The sequence below is a fragment of the Malurus melanocephalus genome, unplaced genomic scaffold (assembly GCF_030028575.1).
Source record: "Malurus melanocephalus ecotype Western Australia unplaced genomic scaffold, MMel_1.1 scaffold_518, whole genome shotgun sequence".
NCBI lineage: Eukaryota > Metazoa > Chordata > Aves > Passeriformes > Maluridae > Malurus > Malurus melanocephalus.
The window spans coordinates 116,377-133,635 of NW_026623750.1; the positions used below are offsets into that span (position 1 = coordinate 116,377).

At 62.7% G+C, this 17,259-nt stretch overlaps 2 protein-coding genes across 3 annotated transcripts in view; one reads left to right on the forward strand and one right to left on the reverse strand.

Annotated features, from left to right (window-relative positions):
- The first annotated feature begins 3,586 nt into the window (after positions 1 to 3,586).
- On the forward strand, positions 3,587 to 4,162 carry RHOG (ras homolog family member G). Its single transcript, XM_057381597.1, has one exon. The coding sequence runs from the start codon at positions 3,587 to 3,589 to the stop codon at positions 4,160 to 4,162; it is 576 nt and encodes a 191-aa protein (XP_057237580.1).
- A 2,426-nt stretch (positions 4,163 to 6,588) lies between these two features.
- The window catches only part of PGAP2 (post-GPI attachment to proteins 2), a 15,595-nt gene continuing 4,924 nt past the window's right edge, over positions 6,589 to 17,259 (reverse strand). Inside the window, exons 4-6 of one of the 2 annotated variants that reach the window (XM_057381596.1) lie at positions 15,867 to 15,961; positions 8,345 to 8,453; positions 6,589 to 7,861 (exon numbers count right to left, since the gene is read on the reverse strand). In XM_057381596.1, coding sequence (XP_057237579.1) covers positions 7,731 to 7,861; positions 8,345 to 8,453; positions 15,867 to 15,961 — 335 coding nt within the window. In that variant the 3' untranslated portion in view covers positions 6,589 to 7,730. Of the gene's footprint in view, positions 7,862 to 8,344; positions 8,454 to 15,854; positions 15,962 to 17,259 lie in introns of both variants that reach the window. The other variant, XM_057381595.1, reaches the window with a different exon arrangement.

Sequence of the window (17,259 nt, forward strand, 5' to 3'; positions counted from 1 at the left end):
TGTTGTTTATTGCATCCATCCATCCTCCATTTTTTTGTCCATCCAGCCTTATCTATCCATCCATCACCCATCCACCATCTCTCCATCCATCCTAGGATCTCCCTGATGCCAGCACTGTGCCTGCTGGGAGCAGTGGCCAGGTCAAGGAGAGGGTCCCCACATCCCCTCATGGGGCCTGGATCTGGTTCCAGCCCTGGAGCTGCAGAGCTTTGGCMGCGCCTGGAGCAGAGGGCAAGGGCCGGGAGTGGCTGTGGCCGTGCAGAGGGGCAGAGCGGGACCYGGCCTGGGAGGGAAATAAAATGAGGAAATTAGTCACGACAGCTGGAAAATGAGGGAAATCAAAATCCTCCGACTCAGCATAGAAGTTATTTTAGCTGCCACAGCAGAGCCTGGGTCAGAGCCAAGGGGCCCTTGGGGGGTCCCTGAGTCTCCACCATGGATTCCATGCTTGGGATTTAGAGGTCTTAGTAATTTTATTAATTTCTGCTTTCTCTTGCTGAGCTGGTGGCAGTGCTGTGGGTCACACTGTGTCAGTCCCCACTGAGCAGGAGTGACCCCAGGGACTGGGGCTGGTGACTCCCAGCCATGGGCATATCCCTTGGGCCAGGATGGACCCAGCAACTGGGGACGGTGCCCACGGCAGAGTGSGGTATGAGGTGCCCGAAGTGGGGTGCACTGGGGGCTGCGGTGCAGGGAGGAGGTGCCTGGGGGGTGCAGAGTCGGTTCGGGAAGGTCGGGTCAGGTTTGGGGGCCGTGGGACAGGGAGCTCACTGAGGCGGCGGCTCCACTTCCCCGGCGGAAAACCCCCGGGGGCTGCCCCAGCCGGGAGCGCTGGCAGACGGTTTTGCTTCCCTTTTCTGCTGAAGAAGAGATGAGTGGCTTTTCCCGTGCCGGGGGGTGGGGGGAGGGGGAACGACACATTGTGTATCACCCGCAGCTCCGCTCGACCCGCCCTGTCCCCAGCCCCCCAAACGTCAAACGTCACCGAGTGCCACCGCAGTGAGGAGCGCGGCTGRTCCCGCTGAGGTCGGGATGAGAAGCCCCGGGCTGGGCACGGTGCAGGCTCCCCCGTGCTCCCATCCTCCTCCTCCGGGCCCCCCTCCCGTGGGGCTGGGAAGGGGCAGGTGCCCCCCATGGGCTGTGTCCCCTGCGGGCTGTGCCCCTCCGCCCAGCGCCACTTTGAGCCCAGCAACCCGAAGGGCCCGAAGGGGTTAAAGGCGCGTATTTCCTGGGAGAACAGAGCTGCCCTTGTGGCAGCAGCGGAGCTGGCAGCAGGCAGGAGGGGCACAGCAGAGCCAGGGCACCCACCCAGTGTCCACAGCCCGGCCCATCCAGCCCCCGGCGCTGCTGCAGAGACACGGGTGACTCCCCTGGGCCCTGCCATGGCCCCTCCACAGGCACTATGTGTGCCCACATYTGCTGTGTGCTGGTGACAAACCTGGGGCCATTCTGGGGTTCCGCACCCCAGGGCTTGCTGGGGGATGGAGAAGTGACCCCTGGCCTCTGTCCCTTCTTTCTCTTCCTCCTCCTTTCCCTTCTCTCTATTTCCCCGTGATGCTGTYATGGGTACAAGCGTTTCCTCTGCTTGGTATAAAGATGGGGATGTTTCCTGCTCATCCCGGGGTGCCCATGGCCAGTTTGGGGGTGCAGGGTTTGGGCTTGGCRTGACCAGTGCGTGCCATGTCCCACTGTGGGACCGACACAGGCCCAGGCTGGTGCTCAGGGCAACTTTGGGTCTGGACTGGCCCAGACTGGGCCAAATGGGGCCTTGGGGTGTCAGGGGCAGCCATGTCCCACTGCAGGCTGCCCTGGGATACCCCCAGCCCTGGGAGCTCTGGGCAGGGATGAGGTAGCTGCAGGACAGAAGGGGCACAGGGGATGTGGACGGCAGTGACAGCCCCTGAGGAAGGTGCACGTCCCTGGAGGGACCCTGTGCAGCCACGGAGGGACCTCACTGTCCCAGAGCCCTGATGCTGGTCCCCCTGATCCTGTTCCTCCCACAGCCCTGATCCTGGTCTCCCTGATCCCCATCTCCCTGATCCTGGTCCCCCATCATCCTGATCCACTTCCTTCCCCCACTGTTCTGCTCTCCTTGATCCTGCTCTCCCTGTCTCAATTCAGATCACATCCCCGTCACTCTCCTCCGGCTCCCCCGATCCTGATCCCGTTTTCACCCCTCTGTCCCTTCTCACACCGCCCCAGCCTCTTGCCCTTCTGAGCCCCRCAGCCCCCCAGGGTCTCTCTGCCCGTGCCTGCCCTGGGCTGAGCCCCCCCAGCCTAACCCTGGGGCACGGCACTGGTGCAAACTGGTGTGAGGAAACCTCCAGGCTGTGTCCGTTCCCGAACTGGAGGCCAAAGGCCGGGACTGCGTCTGTGGCCCCCTGGGACCCTGCAAGCGGCTTCCTGCGGGRGTGGGGATGGGGCCCGCCTCGCCGGCCCCGCTGCTCCCCGTTCACACGCCAAGGGTCGGGGCATCTGCTGCCCGTGGGAGCACGTTTGCAGTGGGGAAGCTGAGGCACAGCACCGCGGGGCGTTCCTGGCAGCCCCCGTGCGCCGGTCCCAGGGGTCACGGCACAGCCAGGCAGGGCGGGGGTCACGGCACAGCCTCGGCCRCAGGAAGCCGCGTGTCAGGGCGGGAAGAGGAAGAGCGACTTCCCCATCCGAGGGGGCAGGGACCKGCAGGGGCTCAGGGCGGGGGGCTCGGTCCCTTCCCCCTTCCCAAGCCCTGCAGCCCTAGGGGGCTCTGGGGAACAGGGACCCCTAGCCCAGGGCTCCTGGACACTGTGGCTTCTCCCTCGTGGCACCTCTGCTCCCTGCCTGTCGCTCTGAGCGGGGCTGCCATCCTCCCGTTGGGATCCCATGGGGAGCACCCCCGCTGCCCACGGCTGGATCCCGGCGGGAAAGGGGCCGGCAGCCCCAGGGTGGGTGCCCCTGCCTCAGCCGGGCAGGGCTCGGCAGCGCTTGGCTCCAGCCAGCGCTCAGCTCCAGCCAGCAGGAAGGGGAACAGGATGTGGCCCGTAATGGGAATCACAGAGGGAATCTGAGGAAGGAAAACCCGTGCCGGGAACGGGGATAAACACGGCTGCYGGAGTGGACATCGGCTCCAGGGGCCACGCCAGCAGCCGCACTGCATCCACAGCACGGGCAGCATCGGCGCTGGGACAAACCGTGACAGCCCACAGGCTGCCACAGCCCAGTGGCACTATCCCATTCCAGGCTAGAGGCATGGAATGGCATGGAACGGCCAGGGATGGCACAGGATGCTGCCACAGCYTGGCTGCCACAGATGCAGCACCCTGGGCTGCACCTGGCTGTCACAGGCACACCAGCCATGGCGGCACATGTGTTGTCCCTCGGTCATGGCAGGCAGGTTCCCGTGGAGGGGTTTCTGTCAGGGGGATGTGCCTGCCTGGGAAGCTCATCTGAGCTGTGGGTTGGACAGGGAACCAAGGGGCTGTGACTCCTGTGCAGCCTCTGGCCTSAGGGTGTGGGAGTGGGGGGAGCATGGTGACCCAGCACTGCAGTGTCCCCTCCCTGAGCCTCTCCCTTCCCACAGGCTGCTGAAGGGGACCCCAGGGCCACCAGGATGCAGAGCATCAAGTGCGTGGTGGTGGGTGATGGGGCGGTGGGAAAAACCTGCCTGCTCATCTGCTACACCACCAACGCCTTCCCCAAGGAGTACATCCCCACCGTGTTCGACAACTACAGTGCCCAGAACACGGTGGATGGCAGGACTATTAACCTAAACCTGTGGGACACAGCCGGCCAGGAGGAGTACGACCGCCTGCGGACGCTTTCCTACCCCCAGACCAACGTCTTCATCATCTGCTTCTCCATCGCCAGCCCGCCCTCCTACGAGAATGTCAAGCACAAGTGGTACCCCGAGGTGTGCCATCACTGCCCCAGCGTGCCCATCCTCCTCGTCGGCACCAAGAAGGATCTGAGGAACAACCCCGACACCATGAAGCGGCTCAAGGAGCAGAACCAGGCGCCCATCACCACCCAGCAGGGCATCAGCCTGTCCAAGCAGATCCGCGCCGTCAAGTACCTGGAGTGCTCGGCACTCAACCAGGAGGGCATCAAGGATGTGTTCACTGAGGCTGTGAGGGCCGTGCTCAACCCCGTCCCGGCCAAGCCCAAGAAGCCCTGCATGCTCTTGTGACCGGGCTGCCGAGAGACGATCCTGCCCCTGCCCCTGCCCCGGCCCTGCTGCCCCCCAACCGCCTTCGGCCCACCACCCATCCCAGTGCCTCCCTGAGCCTTGGTGGGAGCAGGGCCGCCAGCCCAGAGCCTCCAGCTTTAATAATACAGACCTTGTTTGCACTAACTGGCCGCCCGCCCTGGGGGCACCGGGGCTCCCTCGCCCCCGCCCCGCCTGTCAGYGTTCGCTTTCCATGACGTCTCTCTGGTCCCGCACAGTGACGCTTCCTGAGAAGGGAATGGCTGGGGCAGGCAAACCCCACTCCAGCCCTGAGTGACCCACGAGGACCTGCCACCCCAACCCCAGTCCCCCATGGGGTCCTGCCAGCCCCACCCTCTGTGCCAGCTGGGGCATGAGAGGTCCCCAGGCCCTCTGTGCCAGCCCTGGTGCTCGCCCACCCAGGAGCATCTCGCTGGCATGGCCCCGTCCTGCCCCGGGATCCTGGCAGCAGTGCCTGGGGCTCCTGGAGGGTGTTTAGGGTGATGTCCACCCCTGCTGAGAGTGGAGCCGGCGTGGCCGGAGCAGAGTTCCTGCCCTGGCCGGTGCTGTAGCTCTGCAGGGCAGTGTGACTYGCCTGTAACCAGCTGCCCCCAGAGCTGCTTCTCCTTAAATAAAAACCTGCCCAGGCCCACCGTGTCCTGTGGTCTCCTGCCCATGGCCAACTCCCCTGGGCACAGGGACACTCCCTGCAGGGACGTGGGTATCACTGGCCTGAGACCCCTCATCAGGGTGCTCTAGTGCCTGCCAAGGCACCATCCCTGTGCCCAGCTGATCTCCTGCCTGGGGGCTTGGGGACATTGTAAGGGGCAGCAAAGGGGACACTGCAGGAAGTGGCCATGGGGCCATTGCGCTGGGTGGGGATTGGGACATGGCAGGCACTGGCACAAGTGGGGTCCCCACCTGGGGAGTCCCTCCCCAGCCCGGCTCCAGTGCTGCCTCTGGAGTGGCAGGTGRAGGGCAAAGCCCCGTGTCCCCCTGCCTGGGGGTGTCCTGGGGATCCCCGTGTCCTGTGGCTGGCAATGGCAGCAGCAAGGGAGCGGTGGCATCCCCAGCCGCTTTCGCCACCCCCTCGGCCCCCCCGGCACGTGCTGGCGGGCGGCCGGATCCGGACATGGGCCCCTTGTCCGGCCCCGGGGCCTTCCTGCAGGAAGGGCAGAGACCCGGCGCCCGCCACAAGCCGCCTTTGTTCCCTGCTCCCGCTGCCCAGCCGGAGCCGGGGGCAGGCGTGGGCAGTGGGGCCGAGGGCTCYGGCYACTGTCCRTCCTGGCCCTGTCCCATGGCCATGCCCCGTGGAGCCTCGTGGGGCCGGTGCAAATCGCGGCCCCTACAGCCCCCACCCTGGGAGCCCACAGCCAGGGGACACGGCCCTGTGGGGGCTGCACAGTAGAGGGACAGGGCTGCACAACAACGGGCTTGTGGGGTCCAGCTGCACCAAATCCTGCTCCCACCGTGGGGATCCCACAGCCATATGGGGATCCCACAGCCATGTCCTGCTCCCACCATGGGAATCCCACGGCTGTGTCCTGCTCCCTCTGTGGGGCTGGGAGGTGCTATCCCCGTGGGGTTTGGTGGAGRAGGGGGTGCTGGGATGAGGAGGGGACCCTGTGATGCCATGAGTGGGACACAGCCCTGCCCTGGCCCCAGCACAGCAGGATGAGCTCATGGCTCTTCCCCTCCCAGCTGATCTCGGGACGGCTGCAATGAGAGCAGGGCCCCAGCATGGGCCTAGCAGAGCCCCTGGCCCRGGACAGGGGGAACCAAGCCCCCGGCAGCTCCCCTGCCCAGCCCCAGCAGTGCCAGCCCCAGCCCTCCTGGCTCCTGGCTCTGTCCCTGGCTCCTGGCTCTGTTCTGGCCCTGCCCCTGCAGCATCCATGGGATCCACAGCCAAGTCAGCGGCCCCCGGGGCTGGGTGGGGAGCGGGGCCGCCAGCTGTGGGGTGGGCTCAGTCTCATGCCTCCAGCCCAGCTCTTGGCTGGTTCTCAGCCTCGCTGAACCTTCCCAGGCCACATCACACAGCCCAGCCCCAAAAGCCAGGGTCCAGAACCCATACCCCAGCCATCCACATCCCACACCCCAGCCCCAGCAGCCATGATCCTGAACGCACACCCCAGACATCCACATTCTGAACCTCACCCATCCATATCCTGCACCCCAGCCATCCACATCCTGCACCCCAGCACCCAGGGGTCTGCATCCTGAGCTGCAGCTCCACCATCCAGGATCCACATACCACACTCTAGCCCCAGTGCCTGGGGTCCATGTCCTGCACCCCATTCCAGTCCCTGCCCTGCCCAGGGTGCTGGGCTGTGCCCGCTGGCTGCACCAGGGATGTTCCAGGGCCCTGCCAGGCTGTGCCAGGTGGAAATGCTGTGCAGTTTGCAGAGAGCTCACAAAAATACTCAGTGCTTTATTTCCACCTCAAAGCCAAGGCGCTGCGGAGACAGCGCGTCACACGCATGCAGGGACATGGATGGAGCCCGTGGATGGGGACACCGACGATGGACACGCACGGCAGGACCTGCCCTGCCCAGCCCCAGAAACAAAGGGGATATCCCAAGGGACTCTCAGTGGTGGCTGCGCTCACGTGAAGGGCAGGGCGTGGGGTGGGATGAGCCCTGGCAAGCACAGAGCTCCCCAAAATCCAGACAGCTCCAGGGGCCCCTTCCAGCAGCACTGCCTGAGGAGCCTGGGGACACCACMAGCCCAGCCGTGTCCCCTGTGCCCTGGCAGCCAGAGCTGCACATGAGGGGCACTGCTGGAATCCAGCAGTTCCCAGCTGCAGCCCCATGGCACAGGGGAATCCACGGGGACATTGGAGCAAAGACCTCCAGCACCAGCAAATTTGCCCGTCCTCCCCTTACCCCAAACCAGGCTAGAATGGGCACAGCCCCCCTGGGAGCAGCCTGTGCTGCTGCGGGGCTTCTGGGAAAGGCAGGAGGGAGATGTGGATGCTCCCAGCATCTGCTCTGCCCCGTGTCCCCACCTTGCTCTGGGCAGTCCTTGCACAGGCCAGCACCCTCCTGCTCCCCTCCCGGGATCTCAGGCACGCATGGGCCAGGACCCTGCCTCAGTCCAATGGGACAGCAATRCCTGGAGCTGGCCCAAAAGGCCACCAGCCCTTTTTGAGGACTTGCCTCAGGACCGCAGCCTCAAGGAGGAATCACAAGACCCCCCTGGACAGGCAAGGGCAGGGCAGGGCCAGCTCCGTGGTGCCCCAATACTGGAAGCAGAATCCTGCTCTGCCCAGAGCATTCTCTAAAGAAACAGACAGCAGGACCCTGCCCCTCTTCTGCCYTGCCCTCCTGGAGCTGGCAGGGAGCCAGCACAGCGGGTCCCTGGGAAGAGCCCCCAGCTCCCCTGGACAAAAGCTGCAGGCGTGGCTGGGGACAAACACTCGCAGGGCCCTGGACCCTCGGGTGATCCTGGGATGATCCTCACAGCAGGTCCACAGCAAACAGCCCGGCCTCAGAAGGACAGGGAAGGGGCTCTGTCTCCCCCAGGAAGAGCAGCCCTCCGGCACTACAGCTGCCTAGAAGTGCTTGTCCTCCAGCAGCGAGCTCACCACCAGCTCCTTGTTGCCGAAGTCCCAGAAGGCAGTCATGTGGAAGGCCATGTTGGAGAGGACAACCAGGTACTCCAGGAAGGCGAAGACGGTGTACACTGGGGGAGGAAAGCCAGCAGGTGAGGGRGACTCACAGCTGGATCTGCCTGGGAGCTGGGGGGTCTCTGGGTCACCTGTTTGGGGCAGCAGGGCACRGGCTGGGGGGCTTGACTCCCACCAGAGAAGAAGGCTGGGCACCTGGAGCTGCCCTGGGCTGGGATGTGGAAGGCAAAGCATCACATTAGGAGGACACTGGACACCAGRAAGAATTCTGGGACATCAGAAGGATTTTTTCACAGGAGGGGTGCTCAGGCCTTGGCAGGGGCTGCCCAGGAAGCTTTGGAGTCCCCATCCCTGGAGGTGTCCCAAGAAGGGCTGGAGGTGGCACTGAGTGCTCTGGGCTGGGGACAAGGTGGGCATTGGGCACATCTGGGACTTGCTGATCCTGGGGATCTTTTGTAATCTTAATGATCCTGGGATTCAGTGATTCTGTGAGCACCCCAGCCCCTTCCCCACATGCACCCCCCCGGCAGCCCCCTCACCTCCAGGGCCGCAGTACCAGTTGTGGTGGAAGTAAACGCACACAGCGAACGCAAACGTGATGAAGGTGAAGAAGAAGAGCAGCTGCTTCCACTTGTAGGACTTACGCTCCTGGAAGAGGCCAAGGGCTGGKTGATGCCRGAGCAACCATCCCCATCCCCATCCCCATCCCTATCCCCATCCCCATCCCACCCCATCCACCTCATCCTGCCCCAGGGAAGCTCTGCTCCGCCTCACAGAGCCCCGGGGGTCTCTCTGCACCCCGACTCCTTGTGCAGAGTGCCCCAGGCCAGGACCAGGGGTGGCTTTGGCAGGGTTGTGCCCGTGGGCACATGGGGCTCACACCGACGCRGATACACAGGGAGTGAGGGACCCACGGGATCCCAGCAAACGTGGGGGTCCCGGGAGCAGGAACCCCCCGGTGCTGAGGTGCACAGGGGGCTCCCCAAGGATGGGCCAATGGCTCCACCAGAGGCAGATCCCATGGCCTGGGGGCAACAGGTGGCCCCAGGGCACGGGGAATTCACCGGGTGCTGCGCCCCCTCACCCACAGCAGCAGCAGGGAGGAGGAAACCACATGAAGGGGCAGCAGCTGGGGCGGGCACTGCAGACCTCACCCAAGGTGCCCTGGCACTGGAGAGGCCCCATCCTGCCCCCAGCACTGCTGCTGATGGGGTGGAAACAGAGCACGGGGATGCTGCCAGCAGCACCCAGGGCATGCCTTGTGCCCCAGAGCCTCCACGACAGGCACAACCTGGGGCCAGGCCTATCCCCCACGATGGGCTCCCCCAAAGCTGGGGGCTGTGGGTGCAGTGACCCCTGGGAGCCACTGCAGGTACAGGCTCCAGTCCCCTTCCTCTATTTCCCCCATCACACTGAGGGTCTTGGATAAGGATCCTACAGCCCTGGGGGCAGAGGAACCCCAAATCATGTCTGGAGCCCAAGGAGGGTGCAGGAGAGCCCTGGAGCAGGGGGGTGCAAGGGGGGGTCAGACCCACACAAGGGGCTGGGGATGCCACAGACAGCCCAGGCTGTTACGGGTGGGAGGGGAATTTCCTCCTCGTCTGACGCTTAATGTGAGACAAAAATTCCATTTTGAGGGAGTGCTGATAATAAGGGAAAATTTAAATTGCCACATCACACTTTCCATTAGCCCCCGGAATGCGTGCCAGGGGCTCAGCCAAGGAGGAAAGCCCAGAGAGGAAGGACAGATTCGGGACGCTTCACCGCATGGGAACAGYGCACCGCCTCCACACGGGCAGGTCGTTCCTGGCATGCCGAGGGTCCCCGTGGCCAGCAGCAGCTCGGGGTGTGCCCAGCAGCGGTGCCACCGGCAGTGCAGCCCGCACGGGGCCCGGGCGCGATGCCGAGTTTCACACCGGAAAAGCGGCGCACAAACAGCCGCGCTGTCACCGCTCCCACGGCAGCGCCAACGGCTGCGCTCTGAGGCCCCGGCACGGCCTCACCGCACCCACGCAGCCCTCCCAGGGGTCCAGGGATCTGCTGGGGCTGCCAGGCGGCCGAACCTCCCGGGATCACCGGGTCACACAATAGTTTGGGTCGGACGGGACCTTAAAGCTCATCCAGTTCCACCCCCTGGTCCTCCAGCAGTACCCTGAGCTGTCCTTGTAGGAGTGGCCATCCCGGACTCACCACAGTGACCCCGCACCTTTGGGCGCCCTCTGAGCTCCCTTCTCCCAGTCTGGGCCGAGGATTATCACCTGGATAATTAGGTGTTAATCCCTAATCCAGGGCACGGCTGGCCAGCCCAGTGCCCGGGGATCACAGGGCAGGGTCCCCAGGGCGGTCGGGAGGTGGCACATGGTGACACGCCACGATGCTGAGCGCTGGCTCGGAAGGAGGCACCTCAGGGAGGGTCCCTGCGGGAGCAGGGGGACAGGGCGGGATGTGGGAGCGGGAATGCTACCCTGGCCTGCTGCAGGAGGAAGGAGAGGGCCAGCCTGCACTTGGGGATCATGGTGACAGCTGAAGGACTGCTGGGTGCAGAGGAGCTGCCCGTCCCTTGCTGGGGTGGGCTGGAGCCACTGCCCTGCTCACGGCTCAGGCAGTGCCACTGTCCCTGCTCCCCACGGCCCCAGATTTGYGGGAATCCCCCATCGGGGGACGTCCCAGGGAGCCAGATGGTGGTGCAGAGGAGGGCGCCAAGATTAGAGGGATGGGGCACATCTGCTTTGAGCAAAGACTGGGAGAACTGGGATTGCTGAGCCTGGACAGGACCAGGAGCCCCTCCAGGTCAGTGCCTGGCAGGAGGCCAGGATAAGAAAATCCCAAGGACGGGGTGCTCCAAGCTGAGCCGGTGCAAGGCTCCCCTGTGGCCTGGCTGGGGCTGCCAAGCCCGGCTGCGCAATTTCCTCCTGGCAGGACAGAGCAGGGCACCGGCGGCTTCTGCCCGCCCCCCCGGTGTCCCACAGCCACCCCGGTCCGCTGTGGCTGGACGCGTGTCTAGCCCAGAAAACCACAGGGGAATTATATTTAATGCCCAGCTGGCGGTGGGAGCTGAGGCACACTGCCCGGCACGCACAGGTGAGGCAGGAGTAGGAGGAGAACGCTACAGCAGCGGGCACGGGGAGAGGGCACACTCGGGGAGGGGGCACGCCCRGGGAGGGGGCACTCGGGAAGGGGGCACACTGGGGAAGGGGCACTCGGGGAGGCTGCTCCCAGCCCATGGAAGGCATTGGGGTCTCCTTCCCCCATCCTGGGGCAGCCCCAAGCCCTGCAAACGCAGCTCTGAGGGCTGAGGGGGGCTGCTGTGAGCCACCAGCAAGGAGGCACACAAGCCTCCCGCTTCTTCCACAGCCTCCAGACAGCGAGGAGGAGGATCCAGCCCACACCCCAGGTCCTGATGGGGACCGGGATGACAGTGATCTTAACTCGAAGAAAACAGCTCGCTGTGCAAGGACCTCCCAAGCACTGGTTCTGCCCTGGAGCCATCATCTCTTTCTGGGGGACCTGCAGGGCTCCGTGTCACACACCAGCCCCAGCTCCCCTCAAGTGTTTCCAGGTCCCTGAGGAGAGCCTGAAACCAAAGTGCCCGAGTCAGCGCTCAGCTGTTTATAGAGGGCTCGTCTGAGCTGCGAGGAGCTGGGGTGAAACCACGCRTGATCACCAAGACGCTTGTGGTACCCGCTGCTCACACAGCTCTGCAGGGCAGGGACACAGCTCGGCCACCCTGCTCCAGCTCCGAGGGCCCAGCTGGCCCAGGGGACACGGGGAGGGGCTGTGCCCCACTGGCACCTCTGCCTTCGCCATGGTGGCAGCCTGGGCTCAGGCTGTGTGCCCTGCYGATGCCAGGGGAGCGGGACTTTGTGGGACTGAGCCCAGAACTGCTGGCATGGCAGGATCCAAATCCACCGGCCACAAGAGGGGTTGGGCTGGAAGTGATCTTAAATCCATCCAGTGCCACCCCTGCCATGGCAGGGACACCTCCCACTGTCYCAGGCTGCTCCCAGCTCCAATGTCCAACCTGGCCTTGGGCACTCAAAGGGATCCAGGGGCAGCCACARCTTCTCTGGGCACCCTGTGCCAGGGCCTGCTCACCCTCCCAGGGAACAATTCCKGCCCAATATCCCATCTGGYCCTGCCCTCTGGCACTGGGAAGCCATTCCYTGGCTCCTGTCCCTCCAGCCCTTGTCCCCAGTCCCTTTCCAGCTCTCCTGGAGCTCCTTCAGGCCCTGGCAGAGGCTCTGAGCTCTCCCTGGATCCTTCCCTTCCCCAGGTGAGCACCCRCAGCTCTCCCAGCCTGGCTCCAGAGCTCCAGCCCCCAGAGCATCTCCGTGGCCTCCTCTGATGAGCCTGAGCCAGCTGGCCTGGTGGCCACCCCATGCACACACTGGTGTCTGCTGTGGCCACCAGCCCWGAGTGGAGGGAGAAATGTGTTTGCAAACAAGAAGTGAAAGTGCTCTGCCCCACTGCCCAGTTCTGCAGCTCAGGGCTGGGGAGAAGGAGGGTTTTAAGGGTGAGCAGCCAGCCAGGAACAGCAGAGCTGCCAGCCCAGGTGGGCACTGCCATGCCACGGCCAAGYACCAAGCACAGGATCAGCCACAGCTGGAGGCTCCCAGGCTCCATCTCCCTTTTCCACACAATCTCTCTCCTCTGCTTTGTCCCTTCCCCTCCTTTCCCTTCTCTCTCCTCCTGCAGAGCTTTATTTTTCTTTCTCTCACCATTTACCACCTCGTAACTGGAAACCGCCCGTACTTCCCCATTACAAACCAGTTCCTCCACACCTTCCTGCCCTCGCAGAACAGCAGTTGCAACAGGAGCCCTGCYGGACGAGAAGCTTGGGCAAGACCAGTTCCTGTCCCTCATGAGCAACTCCTGTCCCTCACATGCTGCCAGACCTGGGGTTGGGAAGGCACAGCCCCCTGTTCCCTCTTGCACATGGATTCAGCTTTGCAGCTCCTCACGTGGAGTTTGTCCTGGAGATGGTCCCAGGTATGCCCTTGGAGATCCTGAACCCCTATGGGGACCATTGAGGAGGACAGAAGAATGGAACACGGTGGGAACAGAGCCATCCCTCACCCGTCCCCTCCTGCCACCACCAGCTCCAGGGCTGGGGGCAGCAAACGTGAACAAAGGTTTCCTCAAGGGACACAAACGGAACCTGAATCTGTCCCAAGGTGGTGGAGGGATCAGCTGTGCCCTGGCCTAAAACAGCCCCACCAGTGTGGCTGTGCTGCTCCCTGGCACTGCCCAAGCCCTTGTATGGGCTAAGGATGTGGCAGCAGCACCACCCGTGTCCTGCTGTCCTGCCCTGCTGAGTCAAGCAAGCCGCGGGTGTTACAGGAGCCACACCAAGCTCTACAGGAACCACCAGCTGTCAGTGGAGGACTTGGAGCCTGAGGAATCCAGACAGAGAGGGGGACAAGCCCCAGGAGATCCCCCTTGGCCCGTGGGAATGACTGGCGGCAGGAGCCCAGCRCACATCACTGGACACGGCAGCTGCAGTGCCGAGAACACCCCGAGCCAAAGATGACGCCTGGTGGTGTGACAAGCACTGCGCCCTCCTCACCCCACACAGCACAGCTCTGGGACTGCCTCACCCCACAGCGCCTTCCTTCTCCTCCTCCCTCACCTGTCACCCTCAAGCCCTGGGTGACAGCTCCATCCTGTGGCTCCGTACGAAGCTGGCGCAGGGACACCGCACCCCTGGTGGCCTTAGGTCAGGGCWGGCCCTGGCGGGTTCCTCTCTCCCTGAGGAAAGCCCCAGTTTTAAGGGGATCACGCACACCCGAGGGCTGCTCCCCTCCACTAGCAGTGTTGTTCCAGGGTGGGAGGAGGCAGCCAGGTGGCGGCACTGTACCCGGTGGGAGGAGGCAACCGGGTGGTGGCACGTTCAGCCAAGGTGTCACCATGTCCCCTGCCCTCCCCACCACAGATGTGCACATTCCTCCACTCCCCGGGTCAAGTCACAGAACCACTGAGGCTGGAAAATCCCTCTGAGACCACTGAGTCCAACTGTTCCCCAGCACTGTCAAGGCCACCCCTAACCCATGTTCCCTAGTGCCACATCCACAGGGCTCCGAAATCCCTCCCCCTGCCACCAATGCCCTGGGCAGCTGTGCCATGGCTGGACAGCCCTACCCGGGAAGGAATTCTCCCAATCTCCACCCTGAGCCTCCCCTGGCCCAGCCTGAGGCCGTTCCCTCTCCTCCTGTCCCTGTTCCCTGGGAGCAGAGCCCGACCCCCCCGGCTGCCCCCTCCTGTCAGGGAGTTGTGCAGAGCCACAAGGTCCCCCCAGAGCCTCCTTTGCTCCAGGCTCAGCCCCTATAGACACTCCCCAGTTCTATTCCCTTCCCTGGACATGCTCCAGGCCCCCGATGTCTCTCTTGCCCTGAATGACTCAAAGATGAGCCCAGGATTTGGGATGTCTCACCCCTGCCCAGTGCAGGGGAGACGAACCAACCCAGCGGGTGATGTGACAGGGGAGGAAATCCAGAGCTTTGGAGGTCTCACCCAGGAAAAAGACAAGCCAAAACAATATGACATAAATAAAGGAAGCTGTGGGAAGGCTGCCAAGGAATGACTGTGAGCTCCTGCTATTCCCATATCACCAGAGGGAACAGAGCACTTCCCAGCAAGCGAGGAGAGCCCCAGCATCTTCAGAAATCCCTTTCCTAAGGAATCTTACAGCCAAACAACTGCTGGAAGCTTCTTTTCCRGGTCTCTGGAGTCAGGCAGCTGGAGCTAGGCTCAGAGAATTGTCGGAAGGGCAGGATAAACAGCGCTGCTGGAGCAGGAGGTGCTCTGGACTGCCAGAGCTGAGCCCTTCAGCACTGCTCCTGCTGGGACACGGACCCTGAGCACAGCACCCACCCTGCAGCCCTGCACATAATCCCTTGGGACAGCCTTGGCCATCCCTCACAACCCTCCAGCCCTGTGCTACAGGCACAAACCTCCAAAGGGCTCTGCTTTGCAAACTGTCACCTTCCTGGGGCAACACAGCCCTGCGACCCCTCCCCATTTAACACTGGGACCATGAGGGCTGGACTGGGATCAGCTGCAAAAGAGTACCCCGAGGGGAAAGGACAGAGTGGTCCATAGAGCCCAGATCCACAGGTGAAGCCAAGTGGCAAGAGCCACGTGGGCACAGAAGCAGGTCTCACACAGCCTCAGGATGTCCTGCCCTGTCTGTGGCTGTCAGTGCCCACAGTCCAGGACAAAGCTCAATTTCTTGCCCACCTGTCCTATAACCCAGAACAAACCAGGATGTCCTGCCTGCAGTCCAGGACTCACCCCACAAASCAGCATAGCACGCAAGCTGCACCCAGGCAATGGAGCCAGGACTCCCTGGCTGGATCCTCCACTGGACCSCTGCACCCCCTGACCCCTCCCCAGAAAGAGAGGCAGAGCCAGYCTGCTCCACAGAGTCATTCTGTAGGAAAGGGAGAACAACTTCTGCTGCCTGCTGCTTCCAGCTTGAAGCACCAGCAATTCCCAGCACAAGGAAGCCAACTTCAGCTTAGAAACAGGCACRGAGAAGGGATGAGCAATCCCAATCAACAGGGATGTTCATAGTGGTTTTCAATATCAACCCTCAATGAAAACTTCATCAGATATGGGGATGAAATCCTTCCCTGGGAGGGTGGGCAGACTCTGGCACAGGGTGCCCAGAGAAGCTGTGGCTGCCCCTGGATCCCTTTGAGTACCCAAGGCCAGGCTGGACATTGGGGCTGGGAGCRGCCTGGGACAGTGGGAGGTGTCCCTGCCATGGCAGGGGGTAGAACTGGATGGGCTTTGAGGTCACTTCCAACCAAAACCATTTTGTGATTCTGTGATAAAACCAGAACATAGGAAATGCAAAGCTGCCTCCCCAGTTTGCTTTGGTAAACAATGGATTTTGGTCATTGTTTCTCAGTTTCACCTGCTGTTGTTGGCTCCTTTAGCACCTGCTCAGGGTTATTTCAGAAGCAAGGGCAGCCAATGCTCCCCAGTGCCAGCCCAGAGCCCCATCCCAGCTCCCAGCATAGAGAGAAGAAAGGAAAGTGTCTGTACCTCGGGACTTACTGTGTGTTTCTTAGTCATTCTCCAGAGGATGCAGGTGAGCAGCATGTGGCCCAGGGCCGATGTGATGAACACGATGAAGGCATTTTCGTGGATTGCTGGATCAATAAACAACAGGTTTCCTGTTCAATCCAAGCCAGGAGCATAAGGCGAACATGGGGCAGGATTTGGGGGGGCTCTGTGGAGGAGGTGGCTCTGCTGGGAGCCCCAGCATGCGGGTGATGCTGCGACTCCGGTGGGGTTTTTGTAGGAGACAGGCACAGCACAGCTCCATAACCTGCTTATCGTGCCTCAGGGCTCCCAGGAAGGGGATASAAGCAACTGGAAGATTTATCCCAAAGTGCCAGAGCGTGTTTATGTGCTCTGGGACCATCACTTCACACAGCTGTAAACTCAGGGACTCTTGGGAGCAGCTCAGCATCACCACTGTTATTCTAGGGATGGGGAAACTGAGGCACAGGGAGGGGGTGCAGAATTAATCAGTTCAAAATCCAGAAAAGTCCATCTTCTGGTGCTCTCTATTACCTACCTGCCAATCAGCACCATCAGCAGCCCTGAGGCCGCCTCGTGCATACCTGGACTAGCCCGGGTACAGGACCAGGCTGGGAATGCAGCTGGAGCAAGGCCAAGCTTGAGCTGCTCCCGAGGCCCCAAACCCCACACAACCCAGGCACCTTCGGGTGAGAGATTTTCGTAAGTGCTGCTCTGAGGTGAATTTCCTGGCCCTTTTTGCAGAAACTGAACCTCAAGCTGAATTCCTGACCAGCTGAACACCAGAAATGCCCGTGCCTGTTTCTCCACTCCAGCCCAGGGGAAGGGAGGCACACGAGGAGTGAGGTATCAGCATGTGGGAGAGGTCAGACCTGGAGCCCTGCAGGGATGATTAACCTGAGCACGGCAGCTCAGGGCTGGAACTTTCCCCCCGAYCGTGGGATTAGTCTGGGATGAGGATCCGAGGAAGTGGGTCAGCCTGGGCTCCAGTCACACCTGGGCTGCTCCTCCCAGGGCTCAGCCAGCCAGGTCCAAGTACCCAGATCTCAAAGGAGCACCTGGATTTGCAAGGGCAGGGTCCCAGCCCACACAAGTCAGAGAAGCCCCAGGGCAGGTAAGGCTGCAGATCCTGCTGTGAGGAGACACTGCCAGGAGGGGGGCACTGGGACACCTTGCCGTTGGGGACAGGGAATGCTGGCAGGAGACCAAGAGGAAGAGCTGGCCAGGGACATGTTGCAGACCACAGACCTCCTCAGCAGGAGGTTCCTGTCCTGCCATCCCAGTCACTGGGCTCCACACATCATCCTCACCCCAAAGGCTGGGGGAGATCCTGGGACTCTGTTCACAGCGTCACAGCCCTGAATCCCAGAATGGTTTGGCTTGGGAGGGACTTTAAAAACCTTTC